At 60.1% G+C, this 22,017-nt stretch overlaps 1 protein-coding gene across 1 annotated transcript in view; it reads right to left on the bottom strand.

Annotated features, from left to right (window-relative positions):
* Nucleotides 1-1,010: 1,010 nt before the first annotated feature.
* LOC119109959 (guanine nucleotide exchange factor DBS) overlaps nt 1,011-22,017 on the bottom strand; it is a 40,089-nt gene continuing 19,082 nt past the window's right edge. Inside the window, exons 7-28 of the mRNA XM_037233703.1 lie at nt 20,450-20,465; nt 16,107-16,318; nt 15,232-15,345; nt 13,702-13,818; nt 12,196-12,321; nt 11,349-11,500; nt 9,527-9,647; nt 8,973-9,086; nt 8,554-8,748; nt 8,023-8,232; nt 6,678-6,851; nt 6,007-6,144; nt 5,540-5,725; nt 4,782-4,973; nt 4,209-4,334; nt 3,478-3,566; nt 3,225-3,330; nt 2,651-2,773; nt 2,091-2,221; nt 1,669-1,843; nt 1,399-1,534; nt 1,011-1,218 (exon numbers count right to left, since the gene is read on the bottom strand). Of these exons, the coding sequence (XP_037089598.1) occupies nt 1,031-1,218; nt 1,399-1,534; nt 1,669-1,843; nt 2,091-2,221; nt 2,651-2,773; nt 3,225-3,330; nt 3,478-3,566; nt 4,209-4,334; nt 4,782-4,973; nt 5,540-5,725; nt 6,007-6,144; nt 6,678-6,851; nt 8,023-8,232; nt 8,554-8,748; nt 8,973-9,086; nt 9,527-9,647; nt 11,349-11,500; nt 12,196-12,321; nt 13,702-13,818; nt 15,232-15,345; nt 16,107-16,318; nt 20,450-20,465 (3,141 nt within the window). The 3' untranslated portion in view covers nt 1,011-1,030. The remainder of the gene's footprint in view (nt 1,219-1,398; nt 1,535-1,668; nt 1,844-2,090; nt 2,222-2,650; nt 2,774-3,224; nt 3,331-3,477; nt 3,567-4,208; nt 4,335-4,781; nt 4,974-5,539; nt 5,726-6,006; nt 6,145-6,677; nt 6,852-8,022; nt 8,233-8,553; nt 8,749-8,972; nt 9,087-9,526; nt 9,648-11,348; nt 11,501-12,195; nt 12,322-13,701; nt 13,819-15,231; nt 15,346-16,106; nt 16,319-20,449; nt 20,466-22,017) is intronic.

Genomic DNA, 22,017 nt, shown 5'->3' with positions numbered 1-22,017 from the left:
AGCAACGCACTGGACTGCCCCTCCCCCCGCTCCTCCCCGAGCGGACTGACGGGTGCAGGCGAGAGACCGCGGGCCGGCGACACTGTATTCCGCCGGGCGAGACGAGTGAGCTTCAGCCTCCGTCCGCTGGTGGCGGCGACTGTTCCGGCGAACCGGAACCCGAAGTTGAAGCGTTCAAAATGCGGACTACACTGGTAAATACTGTTGCGTTTAGCTAACTGCACTTCACCCCTTGTGCCATGCGTCGAACCTGCTTTATGCTACGGCCGGAAGTCCGCTACGATGTGACGGAGAGCTGGAAGATCGCTACGGCGTGGCGAAAATATAAAGTGGGGAGCGCTGTTCCAAGTCGAGACGCCCAATGGAAACTGACCGCATGCGTACTTTATAAACGAGCTGAAAGCCGAGTGCGCATCCGAGTGACAAATGCTTTTGTGTTTGACAACAGTGAGCTCACAGTTCTGGGCTCAACATGCGGTCAATTTCCATTCCAGTCCTTTAAAGGCGAACATCACTCGCACATGTCGCAAAGGGCCAACAAATACAGCCGACTGGCAGTGTGCCCCCGCTGCTGCACCGGTCCGCCTCGCCTTCCCACCGGGGATGCCGGTCAGCGCGTCACACGCCTCTCGCGCGCATGGGTATCACAATACACGATCACACACGCACGTCCGAGTCCGACAGTAAGCGCGCGTCACCACAACACGGCCACGGCTGCGGACACCGCTGGAAAACAACCCGCCCGGGTCCAAGGCCGAGACTCAGGAATCACAATACGCTCTCGCCGCTCCCACCTCTCCGTTCCGGCACCGCACGGCGCGCGCCGCTCGCTCGCTCTGGGCCTGCGGGGCGCGGGCCCGGGTCGCTCCACCCAGCCACTCGCGATCGCTGAGAATCGTGTCTGGTGCGGCGCCCGCCGCCTGCGCCCGCTGCAGCCGAGGTAGGATTCCCGACTCCGCTGCCGGCGACAGTCCGCCGCGATCAGCGCCGCCGCCAGTTCGCCGCGACCGGCGCCGGCCGCGCCGCGCGCTCACTTGGCCTCCTCGTCGGCCTCGCTGGGCGCGCTGAGGTTGGAAGCGACCGAGTTGCGGCTGGCGGCGGGCCGCATCTCGAGGCCGCCGCTCTCCACCGAGCTGACCGACGGAGAGCCGCACGAGTTCCGCTTGCTCAGCCGCTCCAGGTAGGTGGCTGGCGCCCAGCCCTCGGCCGCCGCCTCTGCTGGACAAGGGGCGGGGAGGGGAACGTGAGGGGGCCTGCTGGGGAGCGAGGGGGCAAACAGGGATAAGTTTCTCCCGCCGCCAAAGCATTTGAGTTACAGGCAATGCGATCGTTGAGTCGTAGAGCCACTATTTGTTTTCGTAGACACATCCGTAGTCGACAGCTGGGGCCACCACTGACCTGGCGTGCGGACGTACCACCAGCCAGCGCAGCCGACCTTCAGCAGCTGGACGATGTCGCCCTCCCTGAGCGATACCTCGGACAGTCCGACGGCCTGGTAGTCGGCCAGCACCATGAACCGACTGTATCGGTTGTACTGCGAACAGAGTGCATGATTAGCCATCTGCCCATCCCCAGTCTGCTGGCTCTGTTATTTGCTAATGCCATCGGCGACGCGGAGCGCCGCGCCGACGCACAGTGTCATCTGTCGGCATCTGTTTGAATCAGTACCTCGGCGCTGTCGTGGTAAGTGTCGTCATCGCTGCTGTACTCGCTGCTCCAGCCGTCGTCGGGCACGCCGCTCGTCTGCGGCGACCAGTCGACGCTCTGGATGCGGCCCCGAGACGCCATGCGTGCCGCCGCTGGCTCGCTGGAGTTCTCCCAGGAGCTGGTCTGTCGTAGCGGTCTGCGGGGCGGGGTCGCGGCGGGTTACTACGTTCTCACGTGTACGGGCTTCACCGACAATCTTATCACACATGTTGATAACTGCACTTATTTGATAGCAGGCACAACACTCTGAAGGCTTGCGGTTTGGGGCGTTAGAATGTTGCAGTTATCAAGACAATTCTGTGAGTACGTGTTCCCCATGTGTTTATGCTTACCAGCATGTGTTTCAGCAGGGAGAACTTGTGTGCGGGGTAGACATAACTTACTTGTGCGCGGTTGGCGACATGACTGTGCTGTTGTTGCTTAAGCTGCTTCCCTTTTGGATCCTGTACTGCTTCATGTTTTCTCCCTTTAGATATTCGAGCTGTTCCATAAGCACCCGCTTTATCTGACGAACCTACGGACAAAAGCATTACTGAAATGCAAACGACGTTCATCGTTGACCGACTCCTCTTTAGCACGGCGATGACTCACCATGTCCCCGGCTGGCTCACAGACTCACCAGCCATCAGACCGGATAAGGCGCACCGCAAACAACCTTCATCAGACCGGATGGCCCAGGAACAAACAGATCTCGCCGACACGACAGCCTGCCGCCGCGGCCGCCGCGCCGCAGGCAGAGAGGCAGATCTGCTCTCATCGATCACATTGAAGGCACCACGAGCACACGAAATCCTAACGCCATCCGCCCTATCACATGACCACAGCTGCCTGCCCCGACCGTGCAACGGTCAGAAGACGCGGTGGGACGGGCGCGTGGGGTGGGGTGAGTGGGGTGGGGGGGGGGGGGGGGGCGCTCGGGGCAGGCCGGGGCCGGTACACTTACCCAGTTCTCGCGCTCTTCTGCCGAGCCGGCCAGCACAGTGTGCACCTCGGAGCGGCCCGGCAGCCAGAGCTCGAACTTGCGCGGGTCGCCCTTCACCGTCTCCGTCAGACCGACCTGGGACATCTGCGGGCGGGGTCACGGTTCAGGGACGCCTCATCCGAGACGTAAAGGGAGAGCATGGTCAGTAACGCTACTCAGCCGATCCCACACCGCATCAGGGTTTTATGGGGTTCTGGGTTCAGGTCATCGGGGCTTCATACCTTCAGGTCAGGGCGCCGCATCGCTGGTTTTACGGTTCAGACGGTCGCTCGCAGCAATGACAATCAGCCGATCATGCGTACAGGCGGACGCAGCGCCAATGCAACTGAGGGGGAGTTTGTTGGCATGGAGCTATGAGCGCAACTTCAAATATGTGTTCACGCTTCACACAGAGATGGTAAAGCGTCAACATGTTTGTGTAGCAAACAGTGATCACGTCGACCGCACACGAGAGGTAATCAGGAAGCGGTCATGCGCTGATATTACACGCGAGGTCTTTGATCTTTGCGTGGCCTTATTGGCACGACTTGCGTACCTTCAGACAATGTTTAAAGCTGTACCGGGGCCTGTCACCGCCCTTCTTCTTGCAGAACAGAACCATTTTTTCGTATAGAAATAGGTGACGCTGTCGGGGCTTCAACCTGCCGGAAACAGAAACAGTGTGCAGCTAAAATATCGCCCCAAGAAAAGCAAGGCCAGGCGGATGTACGCTGGGTCGACTCTCGCAACACTGCACGCTGCTCCCAGCTTAACTGCAAGTCCAGTAGCCGGCAGTTGAGAACTCCCACCTGAGCTCTCGGAGACGGTCCTTCTTATTCTCGATCCAGACGGTGTGCGATGCTTGCAGCAGCAAACGCCCCAGGTCCAGAATATTCCCCTGGAATACCCCGGTCGTCAATCCTCACAACTAAGCCGACGGGTTGCAGCTATGCTCACGCACTAGCCAGACCGTCGCGCAGCTGGGCGACACTGGCTCTGACCTCACGCTTTCATTTCCCGCACGCCTCGGGCATCGTCCACGTCACCGCTCCAGGTTTCGAATGCCCTTTCTGTATCAAACGATCGGAGCGGGTCCGGAGCATTCGCCCGGTCACACCGGCGCGCGTCTGTCAGGGCACCCGCGGTAGCAGGCGCCCGAGGGCAGCCGGACGGCGACGTACGCGTCTGTCACGGTACAGCCAGGGCAGCCCGCGGTACGCAGGCGCGCAGCGGCCAGAGGGCGCCGACGGCGACTAGCTCTCAGGGCACCCGCGGTACAGAGCCGCGCCAGAGGGCAGCCGGACGGCGACGTACGCGCCTCTCCAGGGCACCCGCGGTACAGAGCCGCGCCAGAGGGCAGCCGGACGGCGACGTACGCGCCTGTCCAGGGCACCCACGGTACAGAGCCGCGCCAGAGGGCAGCCGGACGGCGACGTACGCGTCTGTCCAGGGCACCCGCGGTACGCAGCCGCACCAGAGGGCAGCCGGACGGCGACGTACGTGCCTGTCGAGAGGCTGACTGCAGCTGGCTGAGGCTCACCGGAAAGCCGCTGATGGCCACCTGGTGCATGGAGTCATTGACGCACTTGAGCACGTCCAGCATGCAGGCGACGGCCTCGTTCAGTTGCTTGCAGCAATCTGGGTCTTCGCTGCAGTGCAGCAGATCCTGGAAAGGGACAGTGGGGATTCGTTGGTACGTGGACTCGGTGTGTTTCACTAGCTGGAGGTGTTTGGTGAGTACGATGGATTCCCAAATGAAAAAGCGCCTTGTGGTACGTGTTCTACGAAGGGAAATGCTAGTCCCAAGATCGTAACACAAGATATGCGTTCAAATTAGCTGAAATGTGACTAACTCATGTGATGCTTTTACAAAACCCTGGCCAGTTCACTTGTCTGCTACTTTGACTGTCGTTTAATTGTCAAAAATACATTGATCTTAAGGTAAAATTTTGCACCTATGTAACCTCATTTCTATTGAAAACTGTGGGCATATTTGTCGTCCTGAAGCAGAGTGATCATCGTTGAGGTACACACACAGACACACACATGGAAAACTAGACAGGGTATGCACATTCTATCCCCAACTGCATAGGAGTCCACACCGACTGCTCACCTTCAGCAGCAGCTGGTACTTAGTGATCCTCTGCACGGGCTTCAGCAGGAAGGCGCCCAGCGGCAGCTTGTGCTGCAGCCGGCGCTGGCACTCGATGAAGAACGAGTTGGCGTCGCCGATCTGCCGGCGCAGGTCCTCCGACGCCGGCTTGTTCTGGCAGTACTCGCTGTAGAGACAGTGCAGCGCCTCTCGCTGTGGTCGGCGACGGACGCCAGCGTCAGCCATACACGCCACAGCTAGGTTGGGGGTCTCTCCACTTCGTCCGCATACCAGCCTCGCGAAGGGGGGGGGGGGGCTCGACAGTACCCACTCGAGCTTCCAGACGCGTCGTGGCGGAGGCCTACTGACAGGGCCCGCCGGTGTGGGTCGTATATAAAGCACGTGTTCTAATGCGCCGGAGAGGCTGCCCTGTGTCCGAGGCGTGCGAGTGGGAGACCTCAATGAACGGATGCCGCTGTCAACATCGGACCTGTGGATGCCGTCGTCCATATACGTGACGAACTAAGCTGGTCGGTCAGGCCCGCTGTTTCACGTTAGGTGTCCATGTTTCGGTGCCGGTGGTTGGTTTTGACCAGACTACGACAAACGTGTCGGGTTCTGCACCCCCCCCCCCCCCGCATCATGATTAAAATGAGCGCAACGACACAGCACCTCAATGCGCCTATCCCGATCAAGGATGGCGCCATCACCGTGTCTGTAAACAGTACGTCCTCCTGTTCGGGTCAGCTCGCAGAGGCGCTCGGAAGACACCGACTGACCCGGTCGACGAAGCACCGCCCGACTTGCTCGGGCGCGCCGATACACTGCTCCAGGTCACGCAAGAAGACGGAGCTGTGGAAGCGCTGGATGTCGCTCATGTTGCCGAACAGCACGTCCGACTTGCCGTACAGCTGGATGGGGATCAGCTGCTGCAGCTCCGTCTTCAACATCTCGTCCTTGTAGCCCTGTGAGAAGAGGACGGAGTTCAGCGTGCGATGAGGAGGTAAGGACGGTGACGATTTAAGGCACTTGTTACACCCAGAATGCATCAGAACGGGGGCACCGGTACACTAGGACCGCCATGGTATGCAACCTGCTGGTTAGATGAAAGGCTTGCCGGGACCGGGACCCCTCACAAACCTTCCGGACACGTCTCACGTCAGCACACAGCTCCTCTGTCGCCACAGCATCGCCAGGCCCCAGACGAGCGACGCTCAGATTAACGTCTGCCCAGAAATCCACGCACCTTCAATATCTGGTTGAGTTCCGCGACGTATGTCTTCTCGGTGTCGAGCAGCTCGGTGAGAATGTGCTGCCGCCTGGCGGCCAGCTGCTCCGGGTCGCGCGACTCTGCCTCGTCCAGGCCCGCCGGGCACATGTTCTCCTGGCAGAGCAGACCCCGCGGGACGTCAGCCAGGCTGAGGCTATCCGGGCCGGCCTCGCGGGCTGCGCCGTGACGATGGCAGTGGGTTTGGCAGCCTCGCTCACGCCTGGCAGTTTGTATGTCTGCTGCGACGTGGGACACGCTTGCATGCCTGGTGTGACGCGGGACACGTTTGTATGTCCGATGTGGCGTGGGACACGTTTGTATGTCCGATGTGGCGTGGGACACGTTTGTATGTCCGATGTGGCGTGGGACACGTTTGTATGCCCGATGTGGCGTGGGACACGTTTGTATGTCCGTTATGGCGTGGGACACGTTTGTGTGGGACATGGCCGCGTCCCACTGGGCTTGACGCGGCCTACTCGGCGGGAAGGGGAAATGTCTCTCCGCCCCCGCCCATATATATCGCTCCATCCCGACGCATGCATGATGTACCGCATCCGGCGGGCGCGAGTTAATTGATCGGACCCCTATCAATCCCGGGGGCCGTTACCCGAGCGACAGGCCTTCCGGCGCGGGTGTCGTGTGCTGACCTTGGCCGACCTGCGCGAGCGGCGGGCGTCCCTCGGCGACCTCAGCTTGACCTTGTCCAGGGGCACCGCCGGCTCGGGGTTGACGGTTTGCACGGGTCGGCGGGCTGTGTACTTCCTCAGGCTGTTGCAGCGCCGATCACACATGGTGCGCACGTCCTCGATCCGCTGCACCACCTGCAGCCACACGACACGTCAGAGGGCATGGCACGGCAGATGGCGCGGCACCTCAGAGGGTATGACACGGAAAAACGGGACGGCACGGAAGACGGCATGGCACATCACAGGGAACGGCACGCAACGCAGCACGGAACGACATATCAACAGGCACGGTACGTCGTAAGGAAAGATACGGTACGGCACGTCGGTGCGCGTGGTCCTCAGACAGTGCGTCGTCAGATGACACGGCACGTCAGAGGGCACTGAACGTCAGAAGGCACGGCACGTCAGGGGGCACGCTGGCACGGTATGTCAGAGGGCACGTCTGACGGTGCGCCTGACACCCTCGAATGTCAAACGACATGGCTCATCAGTCGGCACGGCACGTCTCACCCGCGGGACGTCTGACAGATCTGCAGCGGGTCCACGGCACGGCACGGATGACACAATAACTCTGATACTGCTGGCTCACGTGCGCAACGCCGACGCACCATGGTCAGTAACGTGACAGCCATTGGGCCCCAGTGCCCGATGGTTTCAGCGGATGCGGACGCCGCACCGAATTCAAGCCTAGAGCTCAGGTCACGATCGCGGCGCGCCACCGACTGAGGCTCGACTACGATACGACACGCCCTGCTCTGACGTCACCGAGGACTCGCGTCCGAACGCTGTATGTCTTTGACTCAGTCGGTCGTAACGGCCAATGTAAGGCTAGGACATATTTTTCGTGTATGCCTTGGGTTATTTTGACTCACGTTTATTGAATTTGAAGAAACGCTTAACTTGTCATCTCTCAGAAATGCGGGCGAGCACGACCATCTCGCCCGTCGGTTTCGTTCTTATCAGCAGACATGGCACAGATAGGCGATAGACGCATTGAGCCTAGGCTGCACTGGCACTAAAGGCAGCTGCTGGGCTTAGGGGTCGAAGCAGTTCTAACCATGGGTTTTATCTGACCGAGCCCATTAGTTTTCAAGACGGAAAGTTCGTTACACTGTGAAAGGTGATGACATATACAGGCACGCTCGCGAACGCGCCTTAACACGCCTGCACGCCGCCCCATATTGACACCCTAGTGCCACCATATGACCCACCTGTTCCCGCATTGTCACCCTAGTGCCATCCCATGATCTACCTGCCGCACGAGCGCCGCCCCACACTGACACCGTAGTGCCACCCCACGACTCACCTGCTGCACGAGCGCCTTGGTCTCCTGCGTGATGACGTCCTGGAAGGCGGAGCGCAGCTCGACGGGCGAGTGCAGGTTGAAGTCGGCCGCCGAGTAGAGGAACTCATCGATCTGGGCCAGCGCCCGCTCGGCCAGCTCCGGCGCCGCCGAACACTTCTCGATCTGCTGCGACGTCAGCAGCTCCACCCCCAGCGCGCACCACGTGTTGGCCTGCGCACAGGTCGGGGCGGAGCGTCAGGGACGTCACGCGGGCGCTTCGGCCGACCCACCCCGCCCGTGAGGGGCAAGCTTGTCGGCTGCGACATTTTTCTCGCGTCAGTTATTTCAGACGCAAGGCGAATCAACCACAAGAGAGACGGTAAGGACTCTCCGAAGCTAGATGTGTTGGCTGGATTGTGAAAGTCGATGCGGGCGAGCAAATTATCTTATCCGCACGTCTGGCTGATCCCGAGTCCACATCTCGCTCTGCAGAAGCGCCGAGCGGCAGCGGGCCCGCCGGCGGGCGGCGGCGCCGGCCCGGGCTGATCGTACCCGCTGGACGCGCTCGTGCAGGTCGCGGCACTTGTGCAAAAGCTGGGTGCGGCGGCGCAGCTTGTCAGAGACGAGCTCTCCGAGCCGGCGCAGCTCGACGCAGCGCGCCTCGATGCCCTCGCTGCCCAGGTCGCCAGCGCTCATCTGCAGGTCCCGGCCGAACGACTGCAGATCGTCCGCCTGCCGCTGCGTCTCCTGGCGAAGGGGACGTCGCGGCGGTCAGCTGGAATCTCGGGCGCTGACGTCACTCACGGCGCTTACGGCATACCCTGCCATATTGCCATCTGGACTAACGTGATTTACATCTCGTGAGCACCCTCCACCTAGTAGCAGCTGGCCCATTATTAACTTAAGTGGCGTTTCATCGTCAACCGTTATCACCAGCCTGGAAAGATCATATAGTAAGTCCGTGGACGTACCAGGCATCGTTTCTGCACGACTGTGTGCTCGTTGATGAGCTGGTCCACGTGAGAGACAGACTCGCCGACATCCGTGGCGTCCGAGAGGCGCTTCAGCAGGTGCTCCAGCTCGGTCTGTAGCAGGACGAGCGTCAGTCTTCCCGCAGCCGGTCAGACCGCTCAGGAGCATCATCTCAGACGAGGTCTAGACGACTGCAGTTTGGACAGGCGATAAAAAGTTGCGATGCATGCAGCGACAGCGGTTCCGACCTTTGACAGGGGTCTCAAAAGATAACAAGGTTCCAGCCTACGGGAGCAGTCCCGACCCACGCATGTACGGATAATCGAACTTCAAATGCATCACGACATTGGCCTACTCAGTACAACCTGTACATTACCGCTACTTCGTGAGCTTCTAAGATCACTCTGGCCCTAAATAACCTTCCGCCCACTCTACACACAGAATCGGAGTACCGACATGCAGGGAAATACCCGAGCTCGGCATCGGTTTACGAGCGGAGTCCGCGTTCGCGAACGCCGCCTGGTTGTCAGGGCGACGCCGCGTGTCCCAGCACCTGGCACTCCTTGAAGCCGTGCTCGAAGCGGCGCAGCTGCAGCCAGCGCAGCAGGCGCTGCTCGTAGCTGCTCCAGTAGTTTTCGAAGCGCCGCACCGTCTCCTCCAGCTGCACCAGCAGTCTGTCAGCCACAGCGGGAGACGTCATGACCCCCCGTCAAGTGCACGGAGGTGGCGTGGCCAGAGGTCGGACAGGACATGACCGCACCCCAGCCGTAAAACAAACATCACAGCCAGTTGCCAGCCAGAGAGCCGGCGCCGTAGCGGTCAGAAACGGCGGGGTCCCAACCCCGAACATAAGCACCAGCCGATTCGGCTGACCTGTTGATTTGCATTGCGTGCGAGCCGATGTAAACCGGTCGATTCGCATTGTTTGCAGGCCTCGTCGCGGGCGCGAACGTCCATAGTCCCGACGTTCAAACACCTCATCTGGCGTCATGAAACCCGAGCAACGGCCACCCCAAACACAAACAGCCGGCGGCTCGCCGATGCCCGCGGGGCTGTCACGTCCGCGGGGTCACGTGCGGCGGGCGCCCCCTCCCAGACAGGGCCGCCGCCGCCGCCCCGCAGCCCACGGGGGCGGCGGTCCAGACGACCTTGGGGCAGGCGATCCGTGCAGCCTAGCCGCTGCCGGCTTCGTCGAAGGTACGGACGACTGCTGTCCGCTCCTTGTTGTTTCATTGGGCTATTTACTTCAATTGATGCCGGGGGATAGGGCAGCGTTTGAACAAGGCGTGACGGTTGGCAAGCTCTTTGTCCGCATACGATAGCCCAAGTCACCCATGTGCCGTTAAAAATCCACTCCACTTTCCATCTTAAGCAGACACCCCTTTATTTCATCATTTGGCATCTATTTGAGGGTAAAGTTTTTACCTGCGGTTTGTTTTATCACTTTCAATTCATGAGGACATCTTTGCACGCCACTTCGGTACCCGGCGTATCAGTGCCTCCCAGTTAATATCAAATGTGTCTGATGCAAGAAAGTTTGTAGATCTACTTCAGGCGAAGGTACGTTAAACAGACAGCTGGTGTTTGCCACTGCAAAGCTTATCAACGTTTAGAAGGACGTCTGCCGGTACCAGGACTGTGAGCCGAAAATGGAAGCAAGATAAAATAATCTACGTATTCCATTGCACGTCATTCTCCGGAAACGGTACGCAGAGCTCACTACAGCGGGTCACCAACCCAATTCCACCCCAAAAAGCAAAGACAAAACACCTGACTTTGCTAGAATGACAGTTCAAGGTGAGCCAACACATTGCATTGCCTGACATGGTTGGCCACCACCGCAATAAGCGCATTTCACACTTCCTCTGCGAAAGCCCTTCGTGCAACATGCTGGACGCAGGATGTCTGACCGAATATGGGTGAGGCCGCCGACCCAGCGAACCCTGTCTCACCTGCGCAACGCTCCGAATTTCAGCGACCAAATGCCACTATCTAGCGCTGAGCATATGCAGCGAACACTGACCGCTCGCTCGTCGCGCTCCTGATCACCTCTCGGGTACCTGTCTACGTGCGCGAGATCTTGGAAACATCCGTATGCCCCGAAGCGGTCAGCCATATCTTACAAAATGGTCGACAGATGTCTTAACTTGTTCCCCAGGCGTTGTCACTTATCGGGCCCCGAGAAAAAAAAGAGACCCCCACAGTCCCTGCAGCGACCTCGATACTCCGCAAGACAACCATGAGAAGACCAGGCGGCTATCAAGACGAACGCTGGACACAACAGCAGTAGCACCAGCTCCACCAGCACCAGTACCAGTTCCACAGCGGCTGACGTCACCGGCGAACCGGCCAGGCCCCCTGTACCGGCAGCCCACCTTTGCACGGCTGTGACGTTGATGAGCTTGTCGGGACAGTAGTCGACATTTGTCGACGAGCGCACCGCCGACTGGCGCATGTCGGCCAGCAACGCCTCGCCCGCCTCCGATGACGTCATCAGATCACACTTGAGCTCGGCGTATGCCTGGCCCTGCCGGCGGCGGTCGCATGCGCGGGTGAAACGATGAAAAGTTGCCTACAGGGTTTTGTGCGTGGATTGTGGGATGGAATTACGAAACGGTCGGTCACGGATCGGCGTTTGGTGGGATGGGACCGGACGGGTCACGGATCAGCGTTTGGTGGGATGGGACCAGACCGGTCACAGGTCGGCGTTTGGTGGGATGAAGCCGGACCGGTCGCGGAACGTTTGGTGGGATAAGACTGGACCGGTCGCGGACCAACATTTGGTGGGATGAAGCCGGACCGGTCGCGGATCAGCGTTTGGTGGGATGGGATTGCAGACCGGTGGGTCGTGGATCAGCGTTTGCGGAGATCGTCCCGTCAGGGTGGCCGAGACCGTGGCATAGACACCATACCGCCCACGATGTGGGCAATGCCCTGCCCGTGGGTATTTGGCGCTGGAAACACATTCCTGTCACCACTGCCACTGTCAAGCTCCACGATGTTGTCATTAGCCCCCAGGCTCACGTGCTAGCCGCACAACCTTCTGAGGGATAAAAAGTTTTTTCAACTGGCACCAACTGGCACCAATTGGCACCCTTCACTTTCGTATAATGGGCTCTGACAGCTTATGAAGGGGCCGAGTGAAAACATCCAATCATTTCATTAAATAATTTCCTAGTCATGTACATTTTGGACTTCAAGGCAGCAGCATACACTGCTTACCTGGCTCTTGAGCATGTTTTCTGTGGTGCCGACATCATGAGGGAACTCTGTCTGCTGCAGCCGCAACAGGAACTGCTCCAGCGCCGTGGAGATCTCCTGGGAGCGCAGTGAAAACTTCTCCAGGTCCTGAAACGGGCCGATACCTGAGTCGGGTCGGCAGAGTCGGGCAGCGACGGACGCGGACTGGTCAACGGCAGGTCAGTCTGACGCTGATCCACCACACACTGATCCGCCGCTGGCTGATCCGCCACACACTGATCCGGTACACACTGATCCGTCACGCACTGATCCGCCACACACTGGTTCGTCACACATTGATCCGCCATACGCTGATCCGCCACACACTGATCCGCCATACACTGGCTCGCCACGTACTGATCCGCCACACACTGGTCCACCGCTGGCTGATCCGCCACACACTGATCCGCCACTGGCTGATCCGTCACGCACTGATCCGCCACACACTGATCCGTCTCTGGCTGATCCGCCACACACTGATCCGCTGCTGGCTGATCCGTCACGCACTGATCCGCCACACACTGATCCGTCGCTGGCTGATCCGCCACACACTGATCCGCCACGCACTGATCCGCTGCTGGCTGATCCGCCGATCTGGCTGATCTGGCTGGCCGCCCCATACAGATTCACCACCATTGGTGGCAGGTTTTGGTACGCGCGCTTTAGAGAGAACTCTCTCGATGGCCCCAAATATGTTCCGCGCAGAAACAGGAGCGCAGCCCACACGAGGTGCCGCGCTGCGATGGGCGCCATCTCTGCCTGTCACCTCTCGCCGCAATAGGACCCCGGCATAGGAGATCGTCTGGACCGTTGGAGTAAGATCGCCCGTCACCGCAGCTCAGTTGGTTAGAGTGCCTTTATTCAGATTCACCCAATCGTGGCAGGAGGTTGGAGTCGCTTTAAGCGTCAGCTATTTGCCGCCGACTGCAATAGCCTGTGGCCGTTGGCAGCGGCCGCGCTAAAGGTCAGGTGACGTCAAAGGGCAGGATGGTTCACGTGGAGTATTGTGGCACGTTAAACATTCGCCACAAAGTTCTGCAATTGACCCGGAATACGACGACCGTATGGTGCGGTCGGAGGTCACGTAATAAGCGCTGCTTGGCGTGGACTCTGATCCCAGAAATCTGCACAATCAGAAGGCTCAAACTATAGTAATAACAATAACAATCAATCAATATCACAACGATCAATCAGTCAAACTGATAACAATCAGTCAATATCCTCTCTGACGGTTGACATGCGTGCAAAAGTGCAATGCTTCGCACCCTTCAAGCACATAATCCCACGACACGTATCGGCCGCACCGTGGCGACTGGACACGCGGCCAAAACTGGACAGGGGTACCCGTCGGTGCCGCTCTGCACGAGCGCGGTCGCGGTCGTGGAGCCGGGTCCGGACGCGTGCCACCTACCAGCCGCTGCTGGATCCACTGCTCGTGATCGTACGGGATGGTGCCGCCCAGGCCGGGTCCGGACGCGTGCCACCTACCAGCCGCTGCTGGATCCACTGCTCGTGATCGTACGGGACGGTGCCGCCCAGATCCTCGGTGAGCTGGTCAGGCGACACGTGGGCGTGCAGCTCATCCAGCGAGCTGCAGATGACCACCTACAGCGGCGGGGACACGAAAGGTCAAGCGGGCACGCCATGAACAGGCGCAGTGATACGGAACGCCGGCTGAGGCTGCACGCGGCCGTCTGAATTGTCACAGCCTGGACGTCACGTACGCAGTCCAGAAGTTCACAGTCTGGAAATATGGCCGGTTGACTGGATGCACATGGTTCGACTGATCACAGTCTGGAGACACTTAGTTAGATGGGCGACAGCATGTAGGTGCGTGGCTCATGCCACGCACCTACACGGCCGTCGACAGCGCGGCCACACATAGTCTGTATGTCTGTCAATGTCCGCAGTCTGAGCCCGTGCGGCCAGGAAGTGCACAGACAGGACGCCGCCGGCAGCGCGGTAGCCAGTCTGGACACGACTCCGGCCAGACGCTGCACAGCTCAGGTATGCGACGGCACGTCTCGGCATCAGAAGCACGCAAGGTCAGCCGGCCTACTGGCACACACCCGACGCTGCCTTCACCACGGCTGCGTTATTGATTTATGGCCCGGCTGGCGACAAACGGCCACCACTTCACGAGCTGAGCCCGACCGTCATCGCCCACTCCCAGCGGGCTAAACAGTCGGCAGCCTCGGGCCGCGGCCCAGCTGGCGCGGCGGCTGCACAGCTGGAGCTGCCGACGGCGGCCGGCAGGGGGCGCGCCCAGCGGGCTCAACAGTCGGCAGCCTCGGGCCGCGGCCCAGCTGGCGCGGCGGCTACACAGCTGCAGCTGCCGACGCCGACCGGCAGGGGGCGTCGCCGCGTCGGGCGTCAGCTGGCAGGCGTCGGACCGTAATCGGCTTAACGGTGCTTTGCATACTGAGCAGGATGGAGGGGTTCGGTATTTTGCCGCGCTTTTTCTCTTTTCTCGTTAAGTTTTATAAAGATAACAGGAAACACAGTTTAAAGACCTGCAACAGCTGAGCGGTCGGTTATCAGTTAAACATGCTGCAAAGTCCAATGTGGCCTTGCTGAGAACATTCTTGGAGAGTTTAAGCCGTGATGCTCCTGCCAACACTTGTCTGGTCACAATCATCTAATTGTTGCAGCTATTGCGACAACCACATGATCGCCGTAACAGATGATGTCTCTTGCTGCAACGATTGCGATGCTGCAGCGCTCGTTCTCGGGCCGAGACCCTCGCGTCAGCCTGCGGTCGCCGTCAAGAGCCATGTTCTCACGTCAGCCTACGGTGGCCGTCAAGAGCCATGTTCCCACGTCAGCCTACGGTGGCCGTCGAGAGCCATGTTCCCACGTCAGCCTACGGTGGCCGTCGAGAGCCACGTTCCGCGTCAGCTCCGACACGCGAGGCTTTCCGGTGCCCCCCCCCCCGCCCCCCCCCCCCCCCACCTCGGAATACCCTCTGGCGTCGCTCGGGGTCTCTCGTGGCCGTTGGCACGCTGCTGACCGACCGACCTTGAACTTGAAGTCGTCCCGGCTGAACTTGTAGCTGAGGTCGGACCAGGTCCTCTGCAGGAAGCTGGACGGCCGCAGGACGTAGCAGGCGGTGATGAGGCCCGGGAAGAAGGCCTGCAATCGGCCGCGGCGTTGCACGGGTGAATGATTCGACAGTGGGCCAAACCGCGGACGGCGGGGGGGGGGGGGAGCAGGCTCGGCAAGACGGGCTGCTTAGGCCCTGAGTATGTGAGGGATACCACAAGTCACGCGTTGGTACAAACATCACTCATGTCTGTGCTCACATCGAGTGTTTGGGGATCGCGGGTGTTGGGGGTCTAGAATACGAACCTATTACAGCCCACCCACCCTCCCCCTCAAAGACATCAGACTTATACAGTAGGCTCGATATTTCAGACTCCGAGAAGGCTCTGGACTCGCCGATCCCTGCGAACTCGGGAGAAAGATCTCTGTAACGATACGAATCACAGGTTCTTGCCGCGCGATGCGTGGATGCTTGATTTAGTCAGCCAGAATCCGATTTAGTGTCACCCGGTAACAACGAGAAATGAGGATCCCTAATGCTTTTTATCTTCGTCACTTTCCAATCAGAGAACACTGATCCAATGATGCTTCGGCTCATTATGTTTATCGTCAGGATCGATTCGATAAATCAATGGCGAATCCAGCCACCTCGAAGCACAATTCTTGATCACAAAAAGCTGACCAAACCAACGCGCCGCACACCCGACCCCTGGGAACACCGACACAGCAGTGCCGAGTGACCAGCAGTGTCGCAGGATAATGCAGGGGTACACAGGCAGTGCCGGGGAGAGGGGCAGTGGGGGGGGGGGGGGACACGGCGGTGCCGGCGGGGGCACTGTGACGTCACTCACGGCGATATGCAGCAGGGCGGCCTTGACCGAGCTCCAGCGGTCCTGGCGGCGGTCGATGACAAGGATGAAGCCCTGGTCGGCCTCTTCCAGCACGGGCACCGACGTCAGGTAGATGACCAGCTGGCGGTACTCGTCGTCTGACACCCAGCACGGCTCCGGCGCCACGGCCGGGTCGGGCAGCGTCAGGATTGGGCAGCCCAAGCAGCGGCCGCCTGCCGACGGCAGAGGTCGTCAGGGGGAGGGGGTCAGTGTCTTCCAGGAGCGGCGCTGCGACAAGGCTTCGGGGCAGCGCCCGGTCCGGTGCTACGGAGGCCGTCAACATCAAAAATATTTTTCTTTGCATGGTAGATGACATGTCTTTAAGGTGAGTTGGTTAACTTCAAATTTCAAACAGTAGCAGTTGTTAACTGCTCTGTTCGAAGCATCGTTCACCTCAGTAGGTTGAGGGATTAATTTCAAATACTGCGTCGCAACCATCCCACTAAGTCCTTGTAGCAATCAGACGTGACATTTGTGATACGTTTTCTGTGGTATTGTACTTATGCGGGTTATTGAATTCGCGTCGTACGCATTGCAGAAGAGGCCACTGTGCTGCCGCTCATAGAAGGGCCTCCCCTGATGGCGCGAGCCCGCCGCGTCGGGCTCGTTGCTGCGGCGACTGGGGGCCGCCTCTCCTGCCGGCCAAGGAAGGGCCTCCCCTGACGGTGCGGGCTCGCCGCGTTGGGCTAGGTGCCGCAGTGGCCGAGGCCGCCTCTCCTGCCGGCCAAGGAAGGGCCTCCCCTGACGGCGCGGGCTCGCCGCGTCAGGCTCGGTGCCGCAGTGGCTGGGGCCACCTCTCCCGCTAGCCCTCCGTCTACCGGCTTCCTACTGAACGCCCCTGCGGCCGTACGGCTGCACTGCTGATGAGCCTAGCTGGAAACGCGCCTCCACAGAGGTACCGACAGCCCGTGAGCACAGCCCAACGTGCATCCGCCTGCCGCTTCCTACGCGACGTACCGAGACCCGCGCCACACATACTGCGGTGTGGAGTGATCAGCATTTCGTGACGTCACGCAGTGCGGTTTGAAGCGGGCATCCGATCGCTTACTATCACATCGCCGCGGCTGCTGACCGCGGTTCACATCCACCGCACCACCGGCATCAGAGGAGGCCGGCCCATTATTCATGCACGTCTCGTCGTGTTCACGTACTGCGTGATCGCTCTTCTGAGTCCGCCGCCACCTCCCCTCCGCCCCCCCCCCCCCCCCACGGCCGCCCACCCGCTGCAACACAGATGCAGTTAACAAAACATCACAGGAATTCACTTTCTCCGGCGACTTTCCAGGCGTGTCTGCAGCTACCAACATCGCCGGGCCGTGTACGGTACAAGCTGTTTACGACTGGCCAGGGCTCCGCCAGTGGCTTGCCTCTCATCTCGTGACTCGCCACGGCAGCCGGGGTCTATTTGTGTTCTGCTCCAGCCCGACGTCGCTCGATGCACGTTATTGCTCCGCACAGTTGTAGACAGACGCCCACCAGGCTTCTAGGGACGCAGGCGCGCAAGTCGCCAGGCGATGACTGCTCAGAAACCTGGGCGTGTTTACCTGTAGCAACCCTCTCTGATCCCGCTCGTTTTTGTTGCTGTTAATCACCGGCATGCAGTTAAAAGCAACAGCGTCCGCCACGAAAAAGGGTGAGCTTTTCACCTACGGGGCTTTCGTTCAGCCATTTCAGAGTTTTTGTGCTCGGAGCCGCTGGTCACCCCGCTAAACGTGAGCGCATGACTGGCAGGGTGGCGCTGCTCGTCTCGTCCGGCAGCAGTTTTCCCCGTGAGCACGCCAGTCCCGTGGCGCACTTGGCAGCGTCCGCGCCCTTTCACGCCGCGCTTGCGCCGTGAATACCTGTGAGTCCAAGTAGCTCTGCCATGCACGGCGATCCGCCCCCCCCCCCCCCCCCCCCCCCCAGCGCGCACAGCCGCCCGCCATCGCGGGATATTGGATGGTGGTGCGCGTGGCCAGACTTGTTAAACAGACGTGGGCTGGGCATCCGTCTCTGCCTCTCCTCAGCGATTCCCGGTGATCTGTCACGCCCTCTGACCATTCTTCGCCACCGTCCATATGAAACTGCACGCTTCACATGGGCTCTCGGCTGCCTGCACTCCTCTCAAAGGCAACTCATATGTAAAGAAAGGTGTAAAGCAACTTTAAAGCAGACGTTTGCAGATAGTTCGGGGTTCAGGGACCGCATGTGTTCCAGAAGAAACAGTCGGTATCAGTGACGACACGTAGCTGTTGGCAACATTGTCTGTGACGGTGTGTCGAGGTGTTGTAGAAGTGCGTGTTTGCGTTACGGAAAGTCCAGACCTGTGCCAATCACGCTTCCTTGAGTAACACGGGCTAATGGCTTGCAAGTGATCCATTTGTGCAGAGTATCTCTGTTGGCACCTGGCAGCTATAGTTCATATCTGTCACCCGTCTATGTCTTCCGGGCGGCATTACCCCGCGGCACCATTTACAACTAGCCCGTGTCTACAGCTGCCAGCAGTCACCAGTCCTGCGCACATCAGGCCAGCCCGAAATTGCAACCGCATCAGTCCGTGTCTGCAGCCATCACCATCCCGTGATGAACGAGTGACATACCAGTGACGTCAATTCGGGCACCTGGCGGATCGGCGCCGTCCTGTATTTTCGATTCCTTCGACCCCGGAAGCCGTGAGCTGCCGGCGATCCCGGAGACGCTCTGCGCCAATCTAGCGCGCCCGACACGCATTCATCCATTTAAAATAGCAGCCCGGCCGGTGTCCTTCCATTAGCGTGAGGAGGGAGCGGAAGGAGAGGAATGGGCGGCGCCGGTGGCGGGCCGGCGGCGGGACGGAGCGGCGCGGAGGCGGTCCCGGTGGCCGCTCCGGGCGGTCACGTGCGGTGTGTCGCCGCGGCTGTCGCGCTCGTGATCACATCGCCGGCTCCGACGAGGGGGCTGACCGGCGCCACTGGTCTCCACGGGGCGATCACAGGCCACCGCTCCGCGAGCGTAGATCACCGTCCGACTGCGCCCGCGGGTCAGCACTGGCGAGGTGCCGTACGTGCCGCCTCCGCGAGTACTGGACGAGCGGATCGCTGGCGGGGTCCAGCGGGTCCTTCACTCTCCGTGTCAGTCATCTGGGGAGCCACGACCCCGCGATAACGCGAGGTCCAGCGGGTCCTTCACTCTCCGTGTCAGTCATCTGGGGAGCCACGACCCCGCGCTAACGCGGGGCCCAGCGGGTCCTTCACTCTCCGTGTCAGTCATCTGGGGAGCCCACGGCCCCCGCGCTAACGCGGGGTCCAGCGGGTCCTTCACTCTCCGCGTCAGTCATCTGGGGAGCGACGGCCCCGCGCTAACGCGGGGTCCAGCGGGCCCTTCACTCTCCGTGTCAGTCATCTGGGGAGCCACGGCCCCGCGCTAACGCGGGGTCCAGCGGGCCCTTCACTCTCCGTGTCAGTCATCTGGGGAGCGACGGCCCCGCGCTAACGCGGGGTCCAGCGGGCCCTTCACTCTCCGCGTCAGTCATCTGGGCAGCCACGGCCCCGCGCTAACGCGGGGTCCAGCGGGCCCTTCACTCTCCGTGTCAGTCATCTGGGGAGCGACGGCCCCGCGCTAACGCGGGGTCCAGCGGGCCCTTCACTCTCCGTGTCAGTCATCTGGGGAGCGACGGCCCCGCGCCAACGCGGGGTCCAGCGGGCCCTTCACTCTCCGTGTCAGTCATCTGGGCAGCCACGGCCCCGCGCTAACGTCGCCAGCGCGCCACATCATCACGTCACACCGCCACACCGCACCGGCACACCACCGCACCACTCCAGGCATGCCAGCACTTCTCTCAGTCCGTTTCAGTCTTAATGTTGGTCGCGACCGCTTTGTACCGCACAGGGACACATCAAGGCCCTCTGTGAGCCCGTTCCGTTCTGGAATAACACGAGCTCTTTGGTGCGCAGCCCACATCAGAGGCTGCCCTAACCACTTCCCATCCACGATGCACCCTTCCTCCAGCTGCGCGGGCCCGCTCGCTGACTCACATCCCGGTCAGTCCCACACAAAGTCGGGGGTGTCTGACCGACCCAGCGCGGGTGTCACGTGCGGCGGGCAGCCGGCACTAGCGCCACGGATAACGAGACAATTCCGGCCGGCGCGGCGCCGGCGCGGCGCTGGCGCGGCCGACCGCGAGAACGTGACGCCGGGGCCGCCGGGGGTGACGGCAGCGAGTGGGGGTGGGACTCGGCTGACGGTAGCTCCCGGTCTCGGCTGGGTTCGTATGAGCGTCTGGCCACAAAGCCAGTGGCCGGCGCTAATGGCCGGCGGTTGGTGTACAGGCAGTTCCCTGCACTTACTGTGCTGGCGGCTGACCTGCGGAATGGCAGGTCAGCTTCATGACGTCAGCTGGGACCGATGCACTGCGCTTGACGCGAGCAAGTGATTGTATTCCGCCAACCAGATTTAACGTTTGAAATACATGTTCAAGTAATGTGCTTATTACATTTCCCTCTAGCTCACGAACGACGCTGGATGTTGCCCCTGCTCCGCCACAGATGCGCCACAGCACTCGGCACCGGGCGAAAGCGACTGCTCAGTCTCAGGGCTTTACGCTGTGACTGCTCAGTCTCAGGGCTTTACGCTGGAGATTGCAGAACCGATCGCCGCCGTCTGTCGAGTTGGCTCGCGCGATGGGAGGCATGGAGTCACGTCTGTGTTTGAAATGGCTTCCTTCTCAGCCGCGGACGGGGCTGTCCCGCACGTCGCGTCGGCGCCGCGATTGCATTAGCATGTGAGGAATTCGTTCTGACAGACGCTGTTTCAATTCGGCCCAAATGGCTCAGTCAGAAAGCCGGACTTTCGCGTCGGCGGTCTCATTTCGCCCGACAAACGTTCGGGCGGAGGGAAATCCATTCACGGAATCTTACCCTGTAAGTTGTGTGGAATCCACTCTGGAATGTCGCTGGAATCCACAACGGACTGTTCATGTAGCTCATTAAGCACTGTATGACATTCTCTCCGGTATCTCAGTGACATATGCACCGAAATGTTCGCTATATCCGCCCTGAAACATCCATGCATTGATTCCTTGTGGTTCTATGAAACCCATTCTGGTTCGCATGTCCATGTAATGTGATCCGGAATGAGAGTGGAGCGTTTCGGCCATATTACCTATGTGGTCATCAGCAGGACAGCTACTAATGCGTTAAACCAACGGTTCGTTTGAGCAAAAGTTGAATTTCCCATCAAGTCGAGCGGGGATGACAAGGCATTTTCCGGACACTTCTAGGGAAAATCAACGATGTGAAATTTATTTGCTCTGATGCGCACGGGGTCGGTTTCTCGTAACCATGAGCGGCGGACATTCGAGTCAGCTAGTTACAAAAAAGGAAACGCCGATCTTTTTCCATCATGGACAATGCACATCACCGGCGTTTTGCAGGCGCGAGGTGAGGGCCCATGGATGAAAAGACGTCGCCAAACACATAACGATCCATCTGAGGCGCGAGTCTAAAATGCGAATGACTGTCTCGATCGAGGTCCGCCAAGCGCCAGTGCACCGCGCGCCACTGCCGTTCTCTGTGGCCTTTGGGTGAGATTGATGGTTCGCCAGGCACCAATAACCTCGGGCCGAGGTTAATGCTATGATCGATCTCATCACAATGCCTGGCAAAATCACCAGCGACGACTGACGCGCGTAACCTGAATCAGGCGAGTGGCCCCGTGAGTGCACCTCGGTCCCGCTGATCATACGCTCATCAGGCCCGGACTGAGCCTTCCAGCCAGTTCAGGGCGGCCGGACTGCTGCACGCATACTCGCGGCGGCGTCGCCAAGGCGGTGAACTCATCCCCTCCCCTCCCCGCTGACGTTAGCGCGCGGCGAGCCGTTCATGAATGAATCAGCATACAAACGGACCGTGGCGCG

Source organism: Pollicipes pollicipes, unplaced genomic scaffold, assembly GCF_011947565.3.
Source record: "Pollicipes pollicipes isolate AB1234 unplaced genomic scaffold, Ppol_2.1 Scaffold_7231;HRSCAF=8579_pilon_pilon_pilon, whole genome shotgun sequence".
NCBI lineage: Eukaryota > Metazoa > Arthropoda > Thecostraca > Pollicipedomorpha > Pollicipedidae > Pollicipes > Pollicipes pollicipes.
Note: the sequence above shows the minus strand (reverse complement) of the source record. Positions and strands in the feature narration are given on the sequence as shown.